This window comes from Megalops cyprinoides, chromosome 15 (genome assembly GCF_013368585.1).
Source record: "Megalops cyprinoides isolate fMegCyp1 chromosome 15, fMegCyp1.pri, whole genome shotgun sequence".
NCBI classification, from domain to species: domain Eukaryota; kingdom Metazoa; phylum Chordata; class Actinopteri; order Elopiformes; family Megalopidae; genus Megalops; species Megalops cyprinoides.
Window position 1 is genome coordinate 25,458,443 of NC_050597.1, and position 16,880 is coordinate 25,475,322.

General features: G+C 43.5%; 1 protein-coding gene across 1 annotated transcript; it reads left to right on the forward strand.

Moving 5' to 3' along the window:
- The first annotated feature begins 1,897 nt into the window (after positions 1–1,897).
- Positions 1,898–16,748, forward strand: LOC118789806 (zinc finger protein 318-like). The gene is made up of 11 exons (XM_036546450.1): positions 1,898–1,968; positions 2,705–3,257; positions 5,395–7,069; positions 7,344–7,453; positions 8,002–8,101; positions 8,782–9,143; positions 10,931–11,122; positions 11,654–11,747; positions 12,062–12,180; positions 13,405–15,392; positions 15,486–16,748. The coding sequence occupies exons 2-10, from the start codon at positions 2,715–2,717 to the stop codon at positions 15,025–15,027; spliced, it is 4,818 nt and encodes a 1,605-aa protein (XP_036402343.1). The 5' UTR covers positions 1,898–1,968; positions 2,705–2,714; the 3' UTR covers positions 15,028–15,392; positions 15,486–16,748.
- The last annotated feature ends 132 nt before the right edge of the window (positions 16,749–16,880 follow it).

Here is a 16,880-nt window from a genome sequence, read left to right on the forward strand (position 1 = left end):
CCCCGCTTCCCGTGTTCCGCATCCCGGCCACTCGCCACCCGGTCCTGGCCGTCCTTTGCCACATGGGCCTTATCGAGAGGACCGTGAAAGAGAGCGACACGGCTTTCATCGTGGCTATTCAGAAGATTATCGCCGTTCTCCGCCTCGCCGAAGGTATCCGTCTCCTGGGTCATCGGGTAGAGGACCGAGCGGTGAATACCGGTGCAGCGGGCCTCCTCCTAGAGACCATTACTGTAAGGTAGGGATGGATCACTTGCTGCTTCCTTGCTATCTCGGTAACTTAGCTATTGCTTAGCAAGACATTTTCTTACCTTTATCAATGGTAGCCAGTTTACCATTCTAAGGGTGAAGGGGACCGTGTGCCAGAATTTCTGCAAACATAAAAAACTTTTAGGCGACGATTGTTAATGTTAATAAATGATTCAGTTTTTTTTAAATGTTTGCATTTAGAACCCGCTGTCTGTGCAGGTACCTATCTGAATCTCAGATTTTACTGTGGTGACAGCTTGGCCACCTGATTGTATTACCTACATTAAAATGAAAACGTTGGATGCTCTGGCAAGGCTACTTGAGTGTAAAAATAAATGCAATATGCATTGTAGATGAAAATGTACTTAAATGTAATTAACTTTGCATTTACTGAAATGTTCAAAACTTTAAGAAATGTAGTTCCTGCGCCATCGTGATGTTTAGCTCCTCTTTTGCGGAATACAATTCATAACATTTCAATCATTTGCATCACCCACCTTAACTTTCATCTTAGTATTTGGTGATGTGCCCAACTATTCTGACCATACACCTTCTGCATAATAAAGACGATGGGTGGTATATTGCTTAAATAATCATTTTAATAGCAACATATTGGCCAGGTAAACATATCTGGCATACTTAAATTCTTACTTTAATGTGTGCGTTGCATTTAACGTTGGAGAAGAATATTAGTTATTTGTTGCACCAGAACTAGCAAGCTAGCAAAGATGATCAATCAATCACTTTTTCGAGTGCTATCAGAAAATTTTGAGTGGACACCGCGGAGTTGGATGTATTAGTTTGGTGATTTGTGATTCTAGCCTCAGATTGAAGCTCCCAGACTAATATTTGAACATAAGTATGTCGCACTACATCACCCCATCTTTTGTTCTCAGGTCGTTCTGAGAACGTCGTTCTAGAGTGTGACACCACAGGTTTTACGACCCACTGAACTGGAAATGGGTGACGCTTAAGTGCGCTAGCTAGCTGCCGTTCCCATTCTGAGAATTAATGTTCTGTTTTAGTCCACGCCCCCTCAAGAGTGCTTATAATAAACAATCAAATCGGTATACGTGTAACTTCGTTGATTTTTTTATTTGAAGCGCACTGAGCATTGAGTTACTATCTAAATATAAAAAATCTTGTTGATACCTCGTGTCCTGACATTGCAGTTTCCTTAGAGCACCCGTGGTCTTTAGTGGAACGTGGAATTAAGAGTGCTGTGTGGAATTAAAGGTGGAATATTAAATTCTGTGTGCATGTAATTGATGTATTCCAAACAGACACGTGCAGAACTAAGAACTAACAACTTTCACCAGAACTAAGAAGTAATCGGCACACTGCATGTAAACAGTGATGCAGTTAATATTATTTGCATCCCTAACCACTCTGCAAAGAGCTGAAGCTTAAAAGCACACATTCAGTTTTAATTCCCTCCCTGTGTATATTGTACAGGTAGGAGCAATGGCATGTGACAGGTTTGAGGTCCTTTAAAATGAATGAAAGTTACAGTATATTGAGTGATCCCACTGAATTAAAAAGATGGTTGAGTGGAACTTGTCCTCACTGACCTTTTCTTTTGGCCGGCACACAGCGACTCTCTCCATCCCCTCCTCGCGGTAGCCTCTCCACAGACCATAGCCTGGTTATCACCGTGGGCAACGGGCTGACTGGACTGCCAGCACTGCGAAGCAGTCGGAACTCAGATCATTATGACAGGTAAGGCATCAATGATGAAGTTATTGGGCTTTAGTTTTAGGACCTAAACAGTCACAGAAGAACTCAATGGTTGTGTGTGCTGCCCATCAGAATTTTGCAACAATGCCAAAATATAAGTATTGGTATTATTTAACCTCTTGTTCTAGTAAGAGTGCTTCCCTGTTTTCCATTTTTGGGGACTATTGTGTAATCTTTCTTTTTTCAAGCATTAAATTCTAGTTACCCATTTTTGTAGAAGAAAAGCAAGTGTACCCACTCTGTTTAAAGGCTTTCAAGAGATTATTACAAAAGGACAACTTTTTGACATGTGTAGTCTTCATCAGGTCAACCATGGTAATACTTCAAACACTACTGGTACTGTAGTACAGTGAGACTGAAAGTAAAATAAGAATAAAAAAGTGTGTATCAGAGTGCAAGGGTATTCTCTTCAAGTCAACCATTTCAACCTGACAAAGAAATGTATGTAGAAACGTGGTCCTTTTGTAATAAATTACTGGAGTGTTTGAATAATTTGTAGGCACATTTCTCTTTATTATATATAAATTGCTGTAAATTACCGTTCAACGGTACCCATCATTTCTGGTGTATGTGAATAAACACTTACCAAGAACAGTTAGTCTTGTTTGTTTGTGTGTTTTTTGTACTCGCTGTACTTGCTCTGTCTTTGATTGCAGTGCAGTTAAAGGGAGGGCATCATCTGTATTTATCTGTCAATACCTTTTTTTGGTGTTGACAGAGATCACCACATGGGCGATCCGCACTATAGGCCTCCCATCCCCGGGATGAGGCCTGGCTACGAGCCAGGGATTGATGAACGTGGGTACAGGAGGCGGAGCCCGAGCAGAGGGAGGAGCCGGGGGAGGAGCCGAAGCCGCAGCCGAGGCAGGGGGCGGAGCAAAAGCCGGCCCAGGAGCAGGAGTCGCGGGAAGAGTCGGGGGCGGAGCAAGAGCCGCCATCGCAGCAGGAGTCGCAGCCGTGACAGGAGCTGCGGGAGGAGCAAGAGCCGCCCCCGCAGCAGGAGCTGGAGCAGGGGCAGGAGCCGGGGGCGGAGCCACGCCAAGGGGAAAAGCAGGAGTCGCAGTCGCAGCGGCAGCAGCAGTAGCAGCAGCAGCAGCGGGAGCAGGAGCAAGAGCCTCTCTTCCGTAAATAGGGCCCAGGATAGAGACGACTTTCGGGAGCTGCAGCTGGCGCGGCGGCGCAAGGAGCTGGAGGAAATGCTGACTGCTCCAAAGAAGTCCATCCTGAAGAAACGTCTTGACTCGGAGACTGATTCCCCAGCAGCTGCCCAGGTGAGCTGATCTTTCTCCCAAATACCACTCTCACTGTAAGAATGCTGGAAAAAAAGCTGCAATGAAAAGCTTTTGGATCCCGTCCTCATTGGAGGACACATACTGGCATATTGGCAGAGTGGTACCTTTCACAGCGAATGGGCAGCGAAAGCAGGCCCTCATATTATGACAGTTTTGACATCAGCAAAATAATGTTTATAGCAAGGTTGCTAGTTCACCAAGATATCTTACAGTCAAAATTTCCTGTGGTAAGCTGAGGTCTCAGGTAAAATATACAGCTATTTAGATAGCACCTACTAGAAAACATTTAGCTAGCTAGGTGGCTACAGTATCTAACTAGTTAAAGCACATCACCACTGTCATTGTGGTGGGTAAAAGTTATTTCAGTCATTTTCATATACAGTCCTGCCATAAGGGAGGAAGTTTTCTCCTCTGTTCATATCTGTGTAGGATAAGTATTCATGTTTCAAACTCTACCAGGTTGCCTCAAAAGAGTTAGGAACACTCTAGCTAGTATACTTTGGACAGCTAGATCAATGTTATATTAGTAACGTTAGCTGTACATTTTGATTACTGCCGCTGACTGAGGTGAAAGTAGAGCAAAGCACAACAACAAACTATTTTGAGTATTCCAGTTACTTGACTGACTAGACCCTTTGGGAAAATAATTTTTGAGTTATTGTGGTATATGTTACAATATAATCCCTGTGGTGGCACCTTTCCTTTCACAGTGTGCAAGAGCAGGTATGTTGCAGTGACTTTCCTCAACAAAGTTAGTAGGATTGCTGGTAGCATGGACTCTTTTCTTTCAAAACTCAATCTGAAGTGTTGTGGGCACAGTGGCAGAATGTTAGGTGCCATGAAAGAGGCTTTAGATCGTTTCATATTGGGATTCCAATTTTTACTAGGTATGAGTCATTACGTTCAGCTCATGATAGGATACATTTTGCAATATGAAGTTTGTTAGATAAAATTATCACAAAATGATATTTCCCGTGCTGGTAAGAAAGCAAAAATATAGTATGATTGAGCAACTTTTCTTTTTCTCCTTCAGATGTTAAAACTTTGGCCGTGCAAATATTCATGATGTTCTATGTGTTCGAATACTGCATTGCTTTTATAAAGGGAATAATTTAATCCATAATTGGCTTAATTTTGAAGCATCTTTGTTTATTTCATATTGACGTTACGAAGAAGAGTTCAGTTACCGGCTTACTACTGAAACTAATTACTTCTCGAAAGCGATGATGGTTTCCGTCTTTGGTAACTTAGCTGCAATTGATGTGGAATGGATCAGTTACAATATTTATGTTTGTCAATGCGCATGATATGAAAACAATGTTCAAAAAAATCCATTTAACTCTGGTATATCTGTATATTGTCACAACTGGAAAGCCCACTGACCAATATGAACAGTGGATCACGATGAATCATTTTGTCATATATACAAATTATATTGTATTTTACTACGTGAATTATATGAATATATTTATGAAATCAGTTGAAGTCACAGCAGTGATGAGTACTAAAGGACAGAACGGGTAAAATAAATGTTGCACTAATATAGCACTTTTGGGGGAAAAATGCATGTTACATTTTAGCCAGTTTTATTTTAATATCGCTTGGTAGTTTGATTTTGTGGTATGAACTGAGGACTACAAAACATTGTCTCATGTCAGGAATATAAAAAAACAAAAAAAGCGACATTTCATGCCTAATCTTTACTATGCTGAGATGTGATGGGGTCTGTTGGCGACAAATGTGAAACACCAGAAATGGAAAAAAAAAACGTGATGTGAATTTGGTATGATGCTCCTTATAATTTAAAATGATTGACATGCTTTCTCTCCCTAAACTATATTTAAGCATGCCAGACTATCCCTTTCACTTGGAGCTCTCTATAATGTCTTGAGTGAAAACAATTGCATATACTTGGCTCAGAAGGGGAAGTGATTCTCAATCAATACATTTACAATCTGCCCAGAAGGAAAATCAAACTTCGTCTCCTGTCGGCTTTTTCTTTTGATGCCACTCGGTTGACATAATTTATGGATGGATTACATTTTGCAAGGGACTGCCTCTGTAATTATGGATTATTATTGCTAACGCAACTATTGTTTCCTGTGAAATTTTTCAGACCAGCGATTCCCCCCAGGACATCCTGGTGGAGCATCAGAGCAGCAGCCTCTCCAGAGAGACGGAGCGCTTCCTTAATGCCGTGACCAAGGGGATGGAGTCTGGTCTCTTTGCCTCCATTCTGGGTGAAATGGGTGGAGGTCCTCCCGAGAAGGTGCAGCTGATGAGAGAGAATCCTGAGGGGGGGCAGTATGCAGACATTGTAGGCCGGGTCAAGCAAGAGCCACAGGTGGAGGGTGTGAGTGAGTTCCTCCTACCTCACGAGACGGTCAGTCAGGACAGCAGCGGCTTCTCCAGGATTTTGGGCCTGATGGGGGGCTCGCCCAGCCTGCAGGAGATGAGGAGAAGCTTCACGGACATCGAGGACGAGGAGAAGTTCCTCTACGGAGATGAGGATAAGGGTGAGCAGGACAATCCGCCAGTGCAGACCCATTCAATGGTCACAGCTGGACTGTCCCGACAGCACATTCAGCCTGAACCGTATGGTGACGGCCGGCCTGAGATGGCCAAGTATCTCGACAGCAAGTTAGGGATGTCCCAGTACCTTGACAACAAGTCAGACATGCCAGAGTATCGTGACAGTCAAGACTTCCTGCAGCGCCGTCTCAGTCAGGCAGAGGTGGCCCATGAGCTGCTGAGCAAAGCATATGGCGTTGCCACAGACTCGCCCTCTCACCGGGGTAAGGCAAGCATTGAGGACCATCTGGAGGCTCACCTGCTCCGCAGCTCCCTCCAGCACACTCAGGCGGACATGAGGTACCGCCATCGGAGCCAGTCCTCCACCACGCCTGAGGGCGACAGCAGGGCGGGCGTGTCCCGTCAGCAGTCCGAACCCGCTGGCTACCCGCCGGGGTTGGACCCGCAGGAGGCCAGGGAGAGGCACGAGGTGGAGGAGTACGAGAAAATCCAGGACCTGCTGAAGACCATCGGGCTGGACTTGGGTGTGGCGGAGATCAGCAAGATGGCGGCCAGGACGCAGGAGCGCCTGCACGGCAAGAAGCTGCCCCCGGGGTCCTCCCGCCGCGGGGAGAAGCAGCAGGACCGGCGGGCGTCGTCCGGCAGCTGGGACCGGCGCCGCAGCGGGAGCCGGAGCCCGAGCAGCAGTCTCAGCCGCAGCCCCAGCTGGAGCCGCGGCAGGAGGAGGTCTCTGAACTCGGAGAGGCGCTCCGTCTCCCCTCAGCCCGCCAGGCGCAGCTCGCACGGTGACCCCCACAGTGCTCCAGGCAGGCCAGAGCTGCAGCCCAAAGCAGAGGAGCAGGGCTGGGGGATTCCGGTGCTGGGAAAGGGTGCCTCTCAGCCTCCCATCACGGTCAGCGTGGATCCCACTCCCAGCACCGCGTCTGTCCATCAGCCAATCGCTGCTGTAGCAGCACACACCGTTCATGCAGTCCCGGGGTACCAGGCCCAAACACCAGCCTACCCGCCGCCTGCTCCGAATTACCCCCCTCCTGGCTACGGCCAGTACGGGAGTTACATGCCTTATGTGGACCAAAGGTGGCCCATGTACCCTCCTCCCTCCCTGGTGCCACCTCCCGCCCCTGTGGAGGCTCACCAGATGCCTGCCGCACCTGGACGGCCCTACCTGAGAGTCATTGAAACGGTTGCCATGGATCAGCAGAACAAAGAGTCCACGACCCAGTATCGTAAGGCAGAGCTGCTGCAGGCAGCAGAGAGAGGTGAGGCCAAATGTGGGATTTCTCTACTTCAAAGTTCAGTGGCCATCTGACAGATAACTTGCCTCTTACAAGCTTAGATATGATTTTAGATTTTACATACTGTATGTTTGAATTTGTGTCTATGTTGTTTGTGGGTGCATGGGTGTGTCAGTGTTAAGATTTAAAAATTACAGTTAAATTGCCCACTTTCTCTATAGGTCTTTGAGGTACTCCTCCATTCATGTCTACAATAGAATATTGGAATGTCTAATGATGCACAATTTCCATTTTTAAGTGTTGAAGGGGGAGGCTGAAGACAATGTAACCAGTCAGAGTGCGAAAGTGGGGAGCAGCCAATCACAGAGGGATTTGGAAGAGAAAAATAATGAAAGTCAAAAACAAAAGGTACCCTCTTATGTGCATACTACTTATGAGAGGTTGGGATGAAACATCTTTCCCTCCCAAAACTTGCACAGTCATTTTTGTATATGTGTGCTTGCAGAAGCTCTATCGAATCTTCAAGAATTAAATCAAATGCAGGCAATGAAAACCACTGAAAGGCAAGCAAAATGACAGTGGTTGTTAAAACCTGCAGTAATATTGGTAAAACATTTCTCTTATAGAACTGTGTTCTCTGCTTTCATGTCATATGTGAAGGTGAACCCAAATAAGTCAACTGTATTCATCACTTCATGTGAAGGCCATCTGTAATTAGTTTTCATCTTGCTTACTTCTCGAACTTTTCCATGGTGTAGATCACTAGTTTGGTTCAGATACTGCTCAAGACAGGGAATTTTGCAATCTAGTAATACCTGTGATTTTACCAGTGATACCTAAACAGCTAAAATTAACTAAAGATTAGTTGAACTGCTACATTTTTTATAAGCATGATGTTGACATTCCATACGGTAAGGATTAACCGTTGCATTCAAATAACGATTTGCAACATGTAGGTCATTGAAGAACTAGAGAACCTGAAGAAAGAACGAGATGTGCGAATGAAGAAGAAAGAGTATCTCATGAAGGAACTGGAGAGATTACGAAAGCAGCAAGGTACGTGTCATATTTTCCCAAATGCTGTTGCTATACTGCCTACACAGATGCTGTAGTTAATGCCGCTGTCAGGAGACCATGAGCTCACGGGTTCATTCTGAACTTTGAATGTACAGATAACTCTCCACTGTCTGCCGTAATGAAAGGAGGTCGGTTATGAGTAGTTCAGAATCATGGATGGTGCAAATCACATTATTTGTGCAAACATCTAAGAAAACAAACTTCTGAAAAAGCATATTTGTACTTAGCTTGGAATACAGTTGCACACATTGATAGATACTGATGGCACATATTTAAAGAGCTGGTTAATTTGTTTTAGGTTTGATTATTATTGTGGTGCCTATAGGTCACCATTTACGGTAACTGGAAATTTCATTTCATGTGTGGATCCTCTGGCACAGTGTTTCTCAGTCCTGGTCCTAGGGCCCCCCTGCTCTGCACGTTCTCCATCTTTCCCTGCTCTACCTACCTGACTGAACTCATCAGTGGCACTTTTGATTAGCTGAGCACACCTGATTTAATCAAGAGCATGTTAGTCATTTCAATCAGGTGTGTTTGGAGCAAAGCTAGATAGAAGATATGCAGGACAGGGGGGCTCCAGGAGTAGGATTGAGAAACACTGCAGTCTGGCAGAACTCTCGAGTAATCAACTGTATGTCATTCCTCCATTTGTCCTCTAGGGGAGCTCTTGAGGAAGAAGAGGCGAGAAAGAGATGGTCACAAGGACCCTCTTCTGGCAGAGCTGGGCCGCCTCCAGGATGAGGTGATGGCGCAGATCTCCCACCTCCGCAAGGACCATGAGGAGGCCGAGAAGAAGCATTCCGAGCTGGACAAGGTGGCCCTCATCCTGGGCTTGCACGTTTCGGGCAAGCACAGGAAGGAGCACCGAGCCTCTGGGGAGTACGAGCCGCCATCGAAGAAGACGCAGGAGCGCGCACCGAGCCCTGAGAAAACACCTGCTGCTCCCCCCTCCAACACCTCCTCTTCTAAAGTAGAATTCTTAGCGCTGGTCAAGGTTGCACAGCAGAGAGCCGAGGCACTGGTAAGAAGCCTCTATGTGTTTGCCCATCTCTTTCAGGGTCAGATGAGTCCAGTGGTAAGTTGTTATGCAGCGATTTCCTTGACCGGAAGCTGTAAGTTCTCTCAGACCTTGTGGCTTTTGTCATTTTGTATGTGTTATTTTTTTATTGGATTATAATGGAGGCCCTTACCATTCACAGTTTCAGATATTTGCTCCAGGCAGCACTCTCTCTTCCTGGCATGACTCTGTTCCCAGGCACTGCCCACACCTGTGCTCTTTCCTTCATTCTACATAATGCACATGCCTGTTGCATTATTACACCACATTAAGTGTGCTTTTTGTGTGTGTGTGTGTGTGTGTGTGTGTGTGTCTAGAATGGGTCTCTCTCTTGGCATAAGTCTATTATCTGTACCGTATTTTGGATTTTCCCATGCATGGACATCTCAAGGACGTATTCCCTCGGAATATTGAGGATCTCCTGTGTTCCCTCTTTCTTCCATCATTTGCTCCATTTGATATCGGTAAATCTGCTCTGACATGCCGTTAGCCTCCCGCTTCAGCCCCTTGCACATCGATGCTGGTGTTGGTTGGAGTGGAAGGTGTGAATTACACCTTCCATCCCAAAAACATGTACGTGGCTAGCTGAAAAAGTTAGGAAGTACAGAAGCGGTCAGGCTGTTAGGAAACTGACACGTTGCTACCATGGGGTGAACATATGAGCTTGAATTAAACTGATAGGTTAAAACATTTTATGAAGATGAAGTGGACAAAATAGATAAGGCAGGCCCACAGTCAATAGACCTATTATGTGACTTTTCCTTTGAGTAAAAAAAGAATGCATGCTTTATGGTATCATACTTTGCACGTGGTACTTTTATCTTAAAATCGTATTAATACAGCCAACACAATGCAATTGTTGTAAAATGCAAGTGTCACACAGCTGAACTCTTATTATCAGAGGTGATAGGCATTCGTGACTACAGGCTAAAAACAGAATGTGGGCAATAAAAAGTTTTTAATTAACATTAATGAGATGTTAACACTGTACATTAACTAAGATGTTAAATATTTGTACATTTAAATATGCTTACATATGAAGTACAATATACATAAATATAAATATTCAGTTCTGCTCTGCGTTGTAGTTTAGGAATGAAAACCAGCGAACGAGCAAGCACACGCTCAAGTGATTGAAGGTGTCTTCCACAGCTCCCCCACACATTCCTCAATTGAAAAGAAAACCTAAAATAATAAAAACAACAAAAAATCGGATAAAGACCCCCACCAATGGAGAAAAAAAAATGGCTACCTTCCCTGGGTTTTTATTGTTCACTCTCACTCCCCAGCTTTTCAGAATTAATCGGGATTTTGAATAAAACACTTAGACTTAGCATGACTATAAATGTATCTTTATCTTTACAGTGAACTTAAACACATGGAGTATATGTAAAAAAGTGACATGTTTTCTGAAACACATCCCTTTCTACACGGGGTAAAAATACAGTGCAAATTTAGAAAATACATCCTTGGTGTATGTCAGGCAGGCTATGCAGTAGTGCAAAGGCAGATCGCAATTTACAGTATGAGTAACTCCTCCAAGGCCGGAACACAGACCTCCTAAATCGCAAAGGTAAGACCGTTTTGGAAAACTTAAATGATTGAGGTTCAGGGTTTAAAATGCATTTACCTTGATGTTTTGGTGCAGGACTTGAACTGTTTTCAAATAAAAACAAAATAGAGTATTTTCCTGATGTCAGTTGGGAAACTGGGCACCATGACTGATGACTCTTTCACATATTCTTTATTAGGCCTCATCCACTTCGAAGTCCAGCCCTGAAAAACAGAAGCTGAAAAGCCCAGTTCGTACCTCTTCTCCAGAAAATTCAGCAGACCTGTATGAATACTATGACTCTGGGAACCACTGGTGTAAAAACTGCAACACCACCTGTGGCTCCATGTTTGATTTTTTCACACACTTGCACAGCAAAACGCACAGAAAGGTTGGTATGATGTTCACTGTTTTGTAGGTGATTATGTATACTAATAGTTTTCATTTTTTGATGTTATGTGCTATGTAAAAAATGCTTATAGGTTGCACTTTTTATATTGTGGCTTAATTTGTTTTTCCCTCTGAAGGGTAACCATACAAAGGAACTTATTACAATTCTGGAATCGCTGTACGTTAGAGGGACTCAATAAGTACTCCATTACTCCTTCACGAGTGGTATATAAGACTACATAATGGAATTCTCCACTATGTATTAACATTTATATGAAATAATTATCCCTGGGTTCAAATACCACAGAGCATGAATTGGCTCATTATAATACATCATATTGCATATCAGCCAATGTTAATAGTAATAAGAAATATTTGTAATGAAAAAGATAATGAACAATAATTCCATCATGCAGTCTTATGTACCTTTATGAAGACTCCCTGTGGAAAATTTTTCCATGAATTTTTAGTTTTCTAAAAGGCTCTGTTGGTTTTGGGGTTTGACCTTTGACCTTTGTCACTGTGCATACAGACTCAGGACCCCTACGATAGACCCTGGGCATCAAATCCCTCCAGCAAAGAGAAGAAACGTACCACTGGAGAGAAGGTTGTTAGGCCAGCTAAAGGTACTGCAATTCAGTATGCCTTAGGTGGTAAAGTATTGCAAGGTCTTGGGAATGTCACTTAAGTCTAATTCTTAAATGCATCATTTAGTATAATTCAGTATCTAATAAGTGTGACTAATTACTGGCTTACATTGTAATGGACTGTGCCTCTAAACATATTCAGCAAGTTTTCAAGGAGGGAAAATGTGTTAAACCTTGACTCTGCTTTGTGACTTGGTATTACTGTGGAAAACACAACATGGTAAAAGTCCTACACACATTTTTTTTGCCACGATTGCCAGCCGTTTAACTCCTCCATTGTGCTGCTCTTGCAGGTTCTGAGTTTTTGGTCCCTGTGATAGGATTTTACTGCCAGCTGTGCGAGGAGTTTTTCGGGGATCAGATATCCGCAGAAGATCATGTCATAAGTCACGGTCACAATGAGAAATATAAGGTAACGCCGGAGCATGATGGACCAGTGTCAACATTTTCATTGTCTGTCCTGCTACCTTCATTTCCTATAATCCCATTCGTTATCGTGAGGAACGGCTGCTGCATTTCTGTTCGGACACTTCATTACTCACGCAGCACTGACACCACAAACGGAGCAATTTGTCACGTAATACCCTGCATTGTTTTTGGCACCATTGTTTCCCGTTTTTTGAAGGCATTCTAAAAACGGCCATTCAAGGATATTACTCACATTGACGTATGCTGCTACTTCAGTTTAATAGATAAGACTGAGGATTGACGCAGCCCATGCTGAAGGAATTTAATGTTTATTTAGAATTTAGTTTCGGGTGTCAGATTATTACAATATTTGCCCGGATATAAGGTGATCCTGATCATATGACGAGCACCCCTTTTTCAAAAACGTGTCAACAATAAATGAAAAAAAAGAACAAAGAAGAAAATAAAATTTTTCTTACTCATGACTCATCATAACTCATGACTAATAGAGCTCATGTTTGTTATTCACAAACAAGGTTTCAGCATTATTGTCCTGCTAATTGGTTCTGGTTCTAAATTACAGATTCAATGACCCTCTCTAAATTGAGGGCATCTATGACTGCGAAATGATTTCCTCTGAAAGTTATTGGTTAAAATGAGCCCTTCTTGCACATGCCTTGTCATGTGTTATTTTCATTGACTCCATATTTTTTAGCTGTTGATGCTTCTGCTTTGTTCACTAAAATGATTTTTGAATTGCCATCATGACTTCCTCTTACCCCCTTGAGTACTTGCCCATCTTTTGATCCACAACAAGTAGGCTGTCCTTTTTTTCTGAACACCATAATAGCAGCACATAGCTTCCTGAATGCACTCTCCTTTCACTATATCACTTTGGCCAGTTGGACCACTCTTTGTGACTTACCTTTAGTGTTAGTGATTCTGAGTTGTCTGAAAAGGGGGAAAGCAGCTTTTTTCAATGTCTGTATATTTCCAGGAGGAAAGCCCTACCCTATTTTGGCAATTATATTAGTACAGCCATTGAATTTTATGAAAAGAGCTGGCAATGTTTGACATTAGTCAGATTGACTTTATTTTTCAGTCACTGAGAAGCAAGGTTTTGTGAACAGGTGTGCGGTAAGGCATTCAAAATTACATACCTGTGTAATATATCTGTACCTGTTTCACAAATATGGGGAAAAATCAGGGTTTTTTTGTCTCCCAACAGAAGCGCATTGAAGAGTACCCCCTCTACGAGCAGAGGAGAAATCTAGACCGACAGGCTGGACTCACTGTGGTGAACAGTGACAACAGAAAGAAAAGGCACAGTGAGCTCAAACGAAAACTAGACAAAGAGCCCATGGAACACAGAGACGAAAAAGCAGTAAGTCACAGAGATGAGAAGTCCAAGGGTGACAGAGAGGAGAAGCAAACTGGCGACAGAGATAAGTGCACAGGTCACAAAGATGAGAAGTCCCCTGGTCACAGAGATGGAAAGTCCACCAGTCACAGAGATGATGGGTCCACAGGCCACAAAGATGACAAATCTATTGGTCACAGAGAGGAGAGGGAAGATAGAAAACTGACACAAGCGCAGGAGGTTAAGTCAGAGTCCCAGGAACCAGCAGAGCTGGCTGAAAAGCCCCCAGACTTTCACAGAGTAATCTGTGGGCCCAGTCCCTCAATACTGGCAAAGGTGAGAAAGAGAAACGAGGAGCTGGCCAAGAGCTCCGCTGCAGCGTCCGCCTTTGGGAGGTTCAGCTGGAAGAAACCTGACAAGGAGGCTGAGAAGGAAGAGGAGAAAGCAGTTGAAAACGTGATGGAAGAAAACAACAATCTAGATGAAGGTGGAGACAAAGAAGATGGGAAAGGTCCCTTGGGAAAGGCCAAGACCATTTCCATCAAGCTGTCTGGAAAGACCATCATTCCTCCCTCTAGTGCGTGGGTCCCCTGCAGTTCCGCTAACTCTGCGTCTGCCTCAACAAAAATCCGGCCTAACCTGCCTGTGCCAGCTATGGTCTTGAGGAAATCCAGCACTGTTGCCTCCAGTAAGCCTGCTCCATTAAACACTTTCCTGTCCATCAGACCCCCTGGCAATGGCAGTAGTGAACCTCTGCCAGTATTGAAGAGCCAGGATAAAAAAGATGGAGTGCTGACTGCTGACCTTATTTCCAAGGCATTTGGTGGTGAGGAGGTCGTTTTGAAAACTCCCGAAGTGCAAGGGAAAACTACAACCCTCGTAACAGATTCAATAACGCCCTCCAAGACGGTTAGAAGCCCGCCTGCCGCTGTTGAAACAAAGACGCCCTCTGTGGAAAAAACAGATACAGCTCAAGTTCAGGAACCGCCCCCTCCAGTCATGCGCGTAATGAGCTTTGAGTCCGATGTGGCTGCCCCAGGAGTCCCTGAAAGTGAGCAAACTGTAACTGTGCTGGTTCGCCCTCCTCCCCTGCACAAGAATCTGATTGAATCCTCACAGAAAAACGAAAAGCCAAAATCCAGTTTGGCTGCGGCTAAGGTACAGGATTTGTATGACATCTTTTACAGCAGCAGTAAAGGCACCTCTGACCTCCTAGCCAGAACGAAAGACTCAAAGAACGGAGAGGCCACCAAGAGCAAGGGCTCGGGGGCCTCTGCTCCCAAAACCGAAAACAAAAGCGAGGCGGGGGCCCAGAACTCAAAAGCGTCTGACAGGGGCAGCAGCCTGCAGCTCAAGGACCAGATCTCAGATGATTGCAGTCAGAAAAAGGACTCTGGGGTAACTTCGACTAGCTGTAAAATGCCAGCCCTGAGATCCAGAATGGGAGAACTGGACCTGGAATCACTGGACTTTAATTTTGAATCTGCATAGTTGGATGTGAGGAATTTGATGCATTGTAATGTCACTGCCCAGACTGTATGTGGTACTGAAGAAGCAGTGGGTTTGTTTGGTCTCAGACAGAATGTTCTGGCACAAGTAGTAGGGTTGGCAGTCAGTCAGGCTGGATGAAGGAAGGGGTTTGACAGAAGGGGTACTGCAAATGTGGGGGTTGGAGTGAGGGTTGGGGCAGGGGATGGTTCTTAGTGATGGAGAACACACCTCTCTCTTAAGCTAAAAAAAAAAGTTCCTGCTTGCCATGTTGTGCAATCAAATGAGATTGTACTGCATGTTTCACCATTGTTCTGACATTTCCAACATTTAGGGGAAAAAAGTCTGCCCTTACCTTCCTATAAAAGGTAATGTAAAATAACATCTTGTTTATCATGATGATGTCCGGTATGTCATAATTCACACTCCTAAGCTTTTGTTCTTTTTTTTTTTAATGAAAGACAAGTTAATACAGGAACAAGAAAAAGACCATGGATGAGAAGAAAGATTGGTAAGGAGACGAAGCAAGGACCAAAACAAGTTTCAAATTTTTTTGTTTCTTTTCATCACTACATCACATATTTGTGGCTTGTTGCAGCACTCGGCAGAAAAGCAATGAAGATGTGGATGAAAAAAGTGTACATATGAATTCCATTTTGTTAGTCTGTCAAAATTAAATGTGCATGCCATGGTTACATGACTCGCTATGTAAAATTGGCTCAAATAAATGTGTTGCCACTGAAGTTTGCTCTGGAATTGCTTGTATTTTTATTTTTCAGCTTTTATCTAAATATCGGGGGGGTCATTGCCAAATTAGTTGTAAACCACTATGTCTGTACTTCACATGGCTCTACCTTTATATTCTTAAAACAATGTGCTACGCTTTTTTAGATTTGGTTTGTTTTCCATTTTAATTGTCTGTAACATTTGTAAGTTTCTTGTTTACTTGTATTTGACTAAGAAATGCTTGTCACCATGGTCTTTATATTTTCTTTCTAACGTGCCAACAAAATTCAGATCACTGCCTGAAATCATACACTGTTGACTGGAAAGGTGAGATAAAAGCAATAACACACAAAAAACCTGTGTGTAGGCTAACTTTCAAGACACAAAAAGACTTAGGATGCTTCTGCATTTACCATGTTTTTATTTTCACTCCCACATGTCTGTGAGCGTTAACTTCCTACATACTCAAGGTATTTGCTGAGGCATCTCATGTTATTTACCGTGATGTGCTTGTGTTGCATAACACAAGTCATGATGAAGGTAATAGTGTCAAATCTGTTTTGTCTGAAATCAATGTTTAATTCATTTGTTGCCACACGTATATTTTGACCATGGACTGATATTATAACTGTCACGCAACTTTGCTGATTGCTTATTCGAGCAGTGTTCCTTTCGTCCTTGTGGCAGTTGTCTGGGAAGACTTGAACTCAACAGTCGTGATGTGCATCCAAAAGATTCTATTCGCATTCTGCACAATGAGATGGAATGGGGGTACTGATGTTCCTACACCTCCATCATTGAGAAGTTGGAACCTTGTGGAACAAGCTGCTGGGCTCCTGCAATACTGTGTTCTCTCTATCTCTGTGGTCAAGGTCAGTGCAGTTATTCCACACAAAGCCATTTGGAAATTCTGGATTTCTAAACCGGAACAGGTAAGATCCCAACTGAAGAATCTTTTGCAAGAACAACCATTATCAGGCAAGATTTTTTGTGTAATGATGTGTCTTGGTTACTAAAATATATCAATCCTTGTAACAATAGCTACTTTTTCTAAGGATGTTATTTAATTTCCTCAAGGTCATTCTTTACACAACTTATGAAAACTTCATAGAACTTCCGGAAACTGCTAC

Coding starts and splice junctions, on each gene's coding strand:
- LOC118789806 (XM_036546450.1), top strand. CDS start 2,715: ATGGGCGATCCGCACTATAGGCCTCCCATCCCCGGGATGAGGCCTGGC. Junction 9,144..10,930: donor AGCAGAGAGCCGAGGCACTG/GTAAGAAGCCTC, acceptor ATTCTTTATTAG/GCCTCATCCACTTCGAAGTC. Junction 11,748..12,061: donor GGTTGTTAGGCCAGCTAAAG/GTACTGCAATTC, acceptor CTGCTCTTGCAG/GTTCTGAGTTTTTGGTCCCT.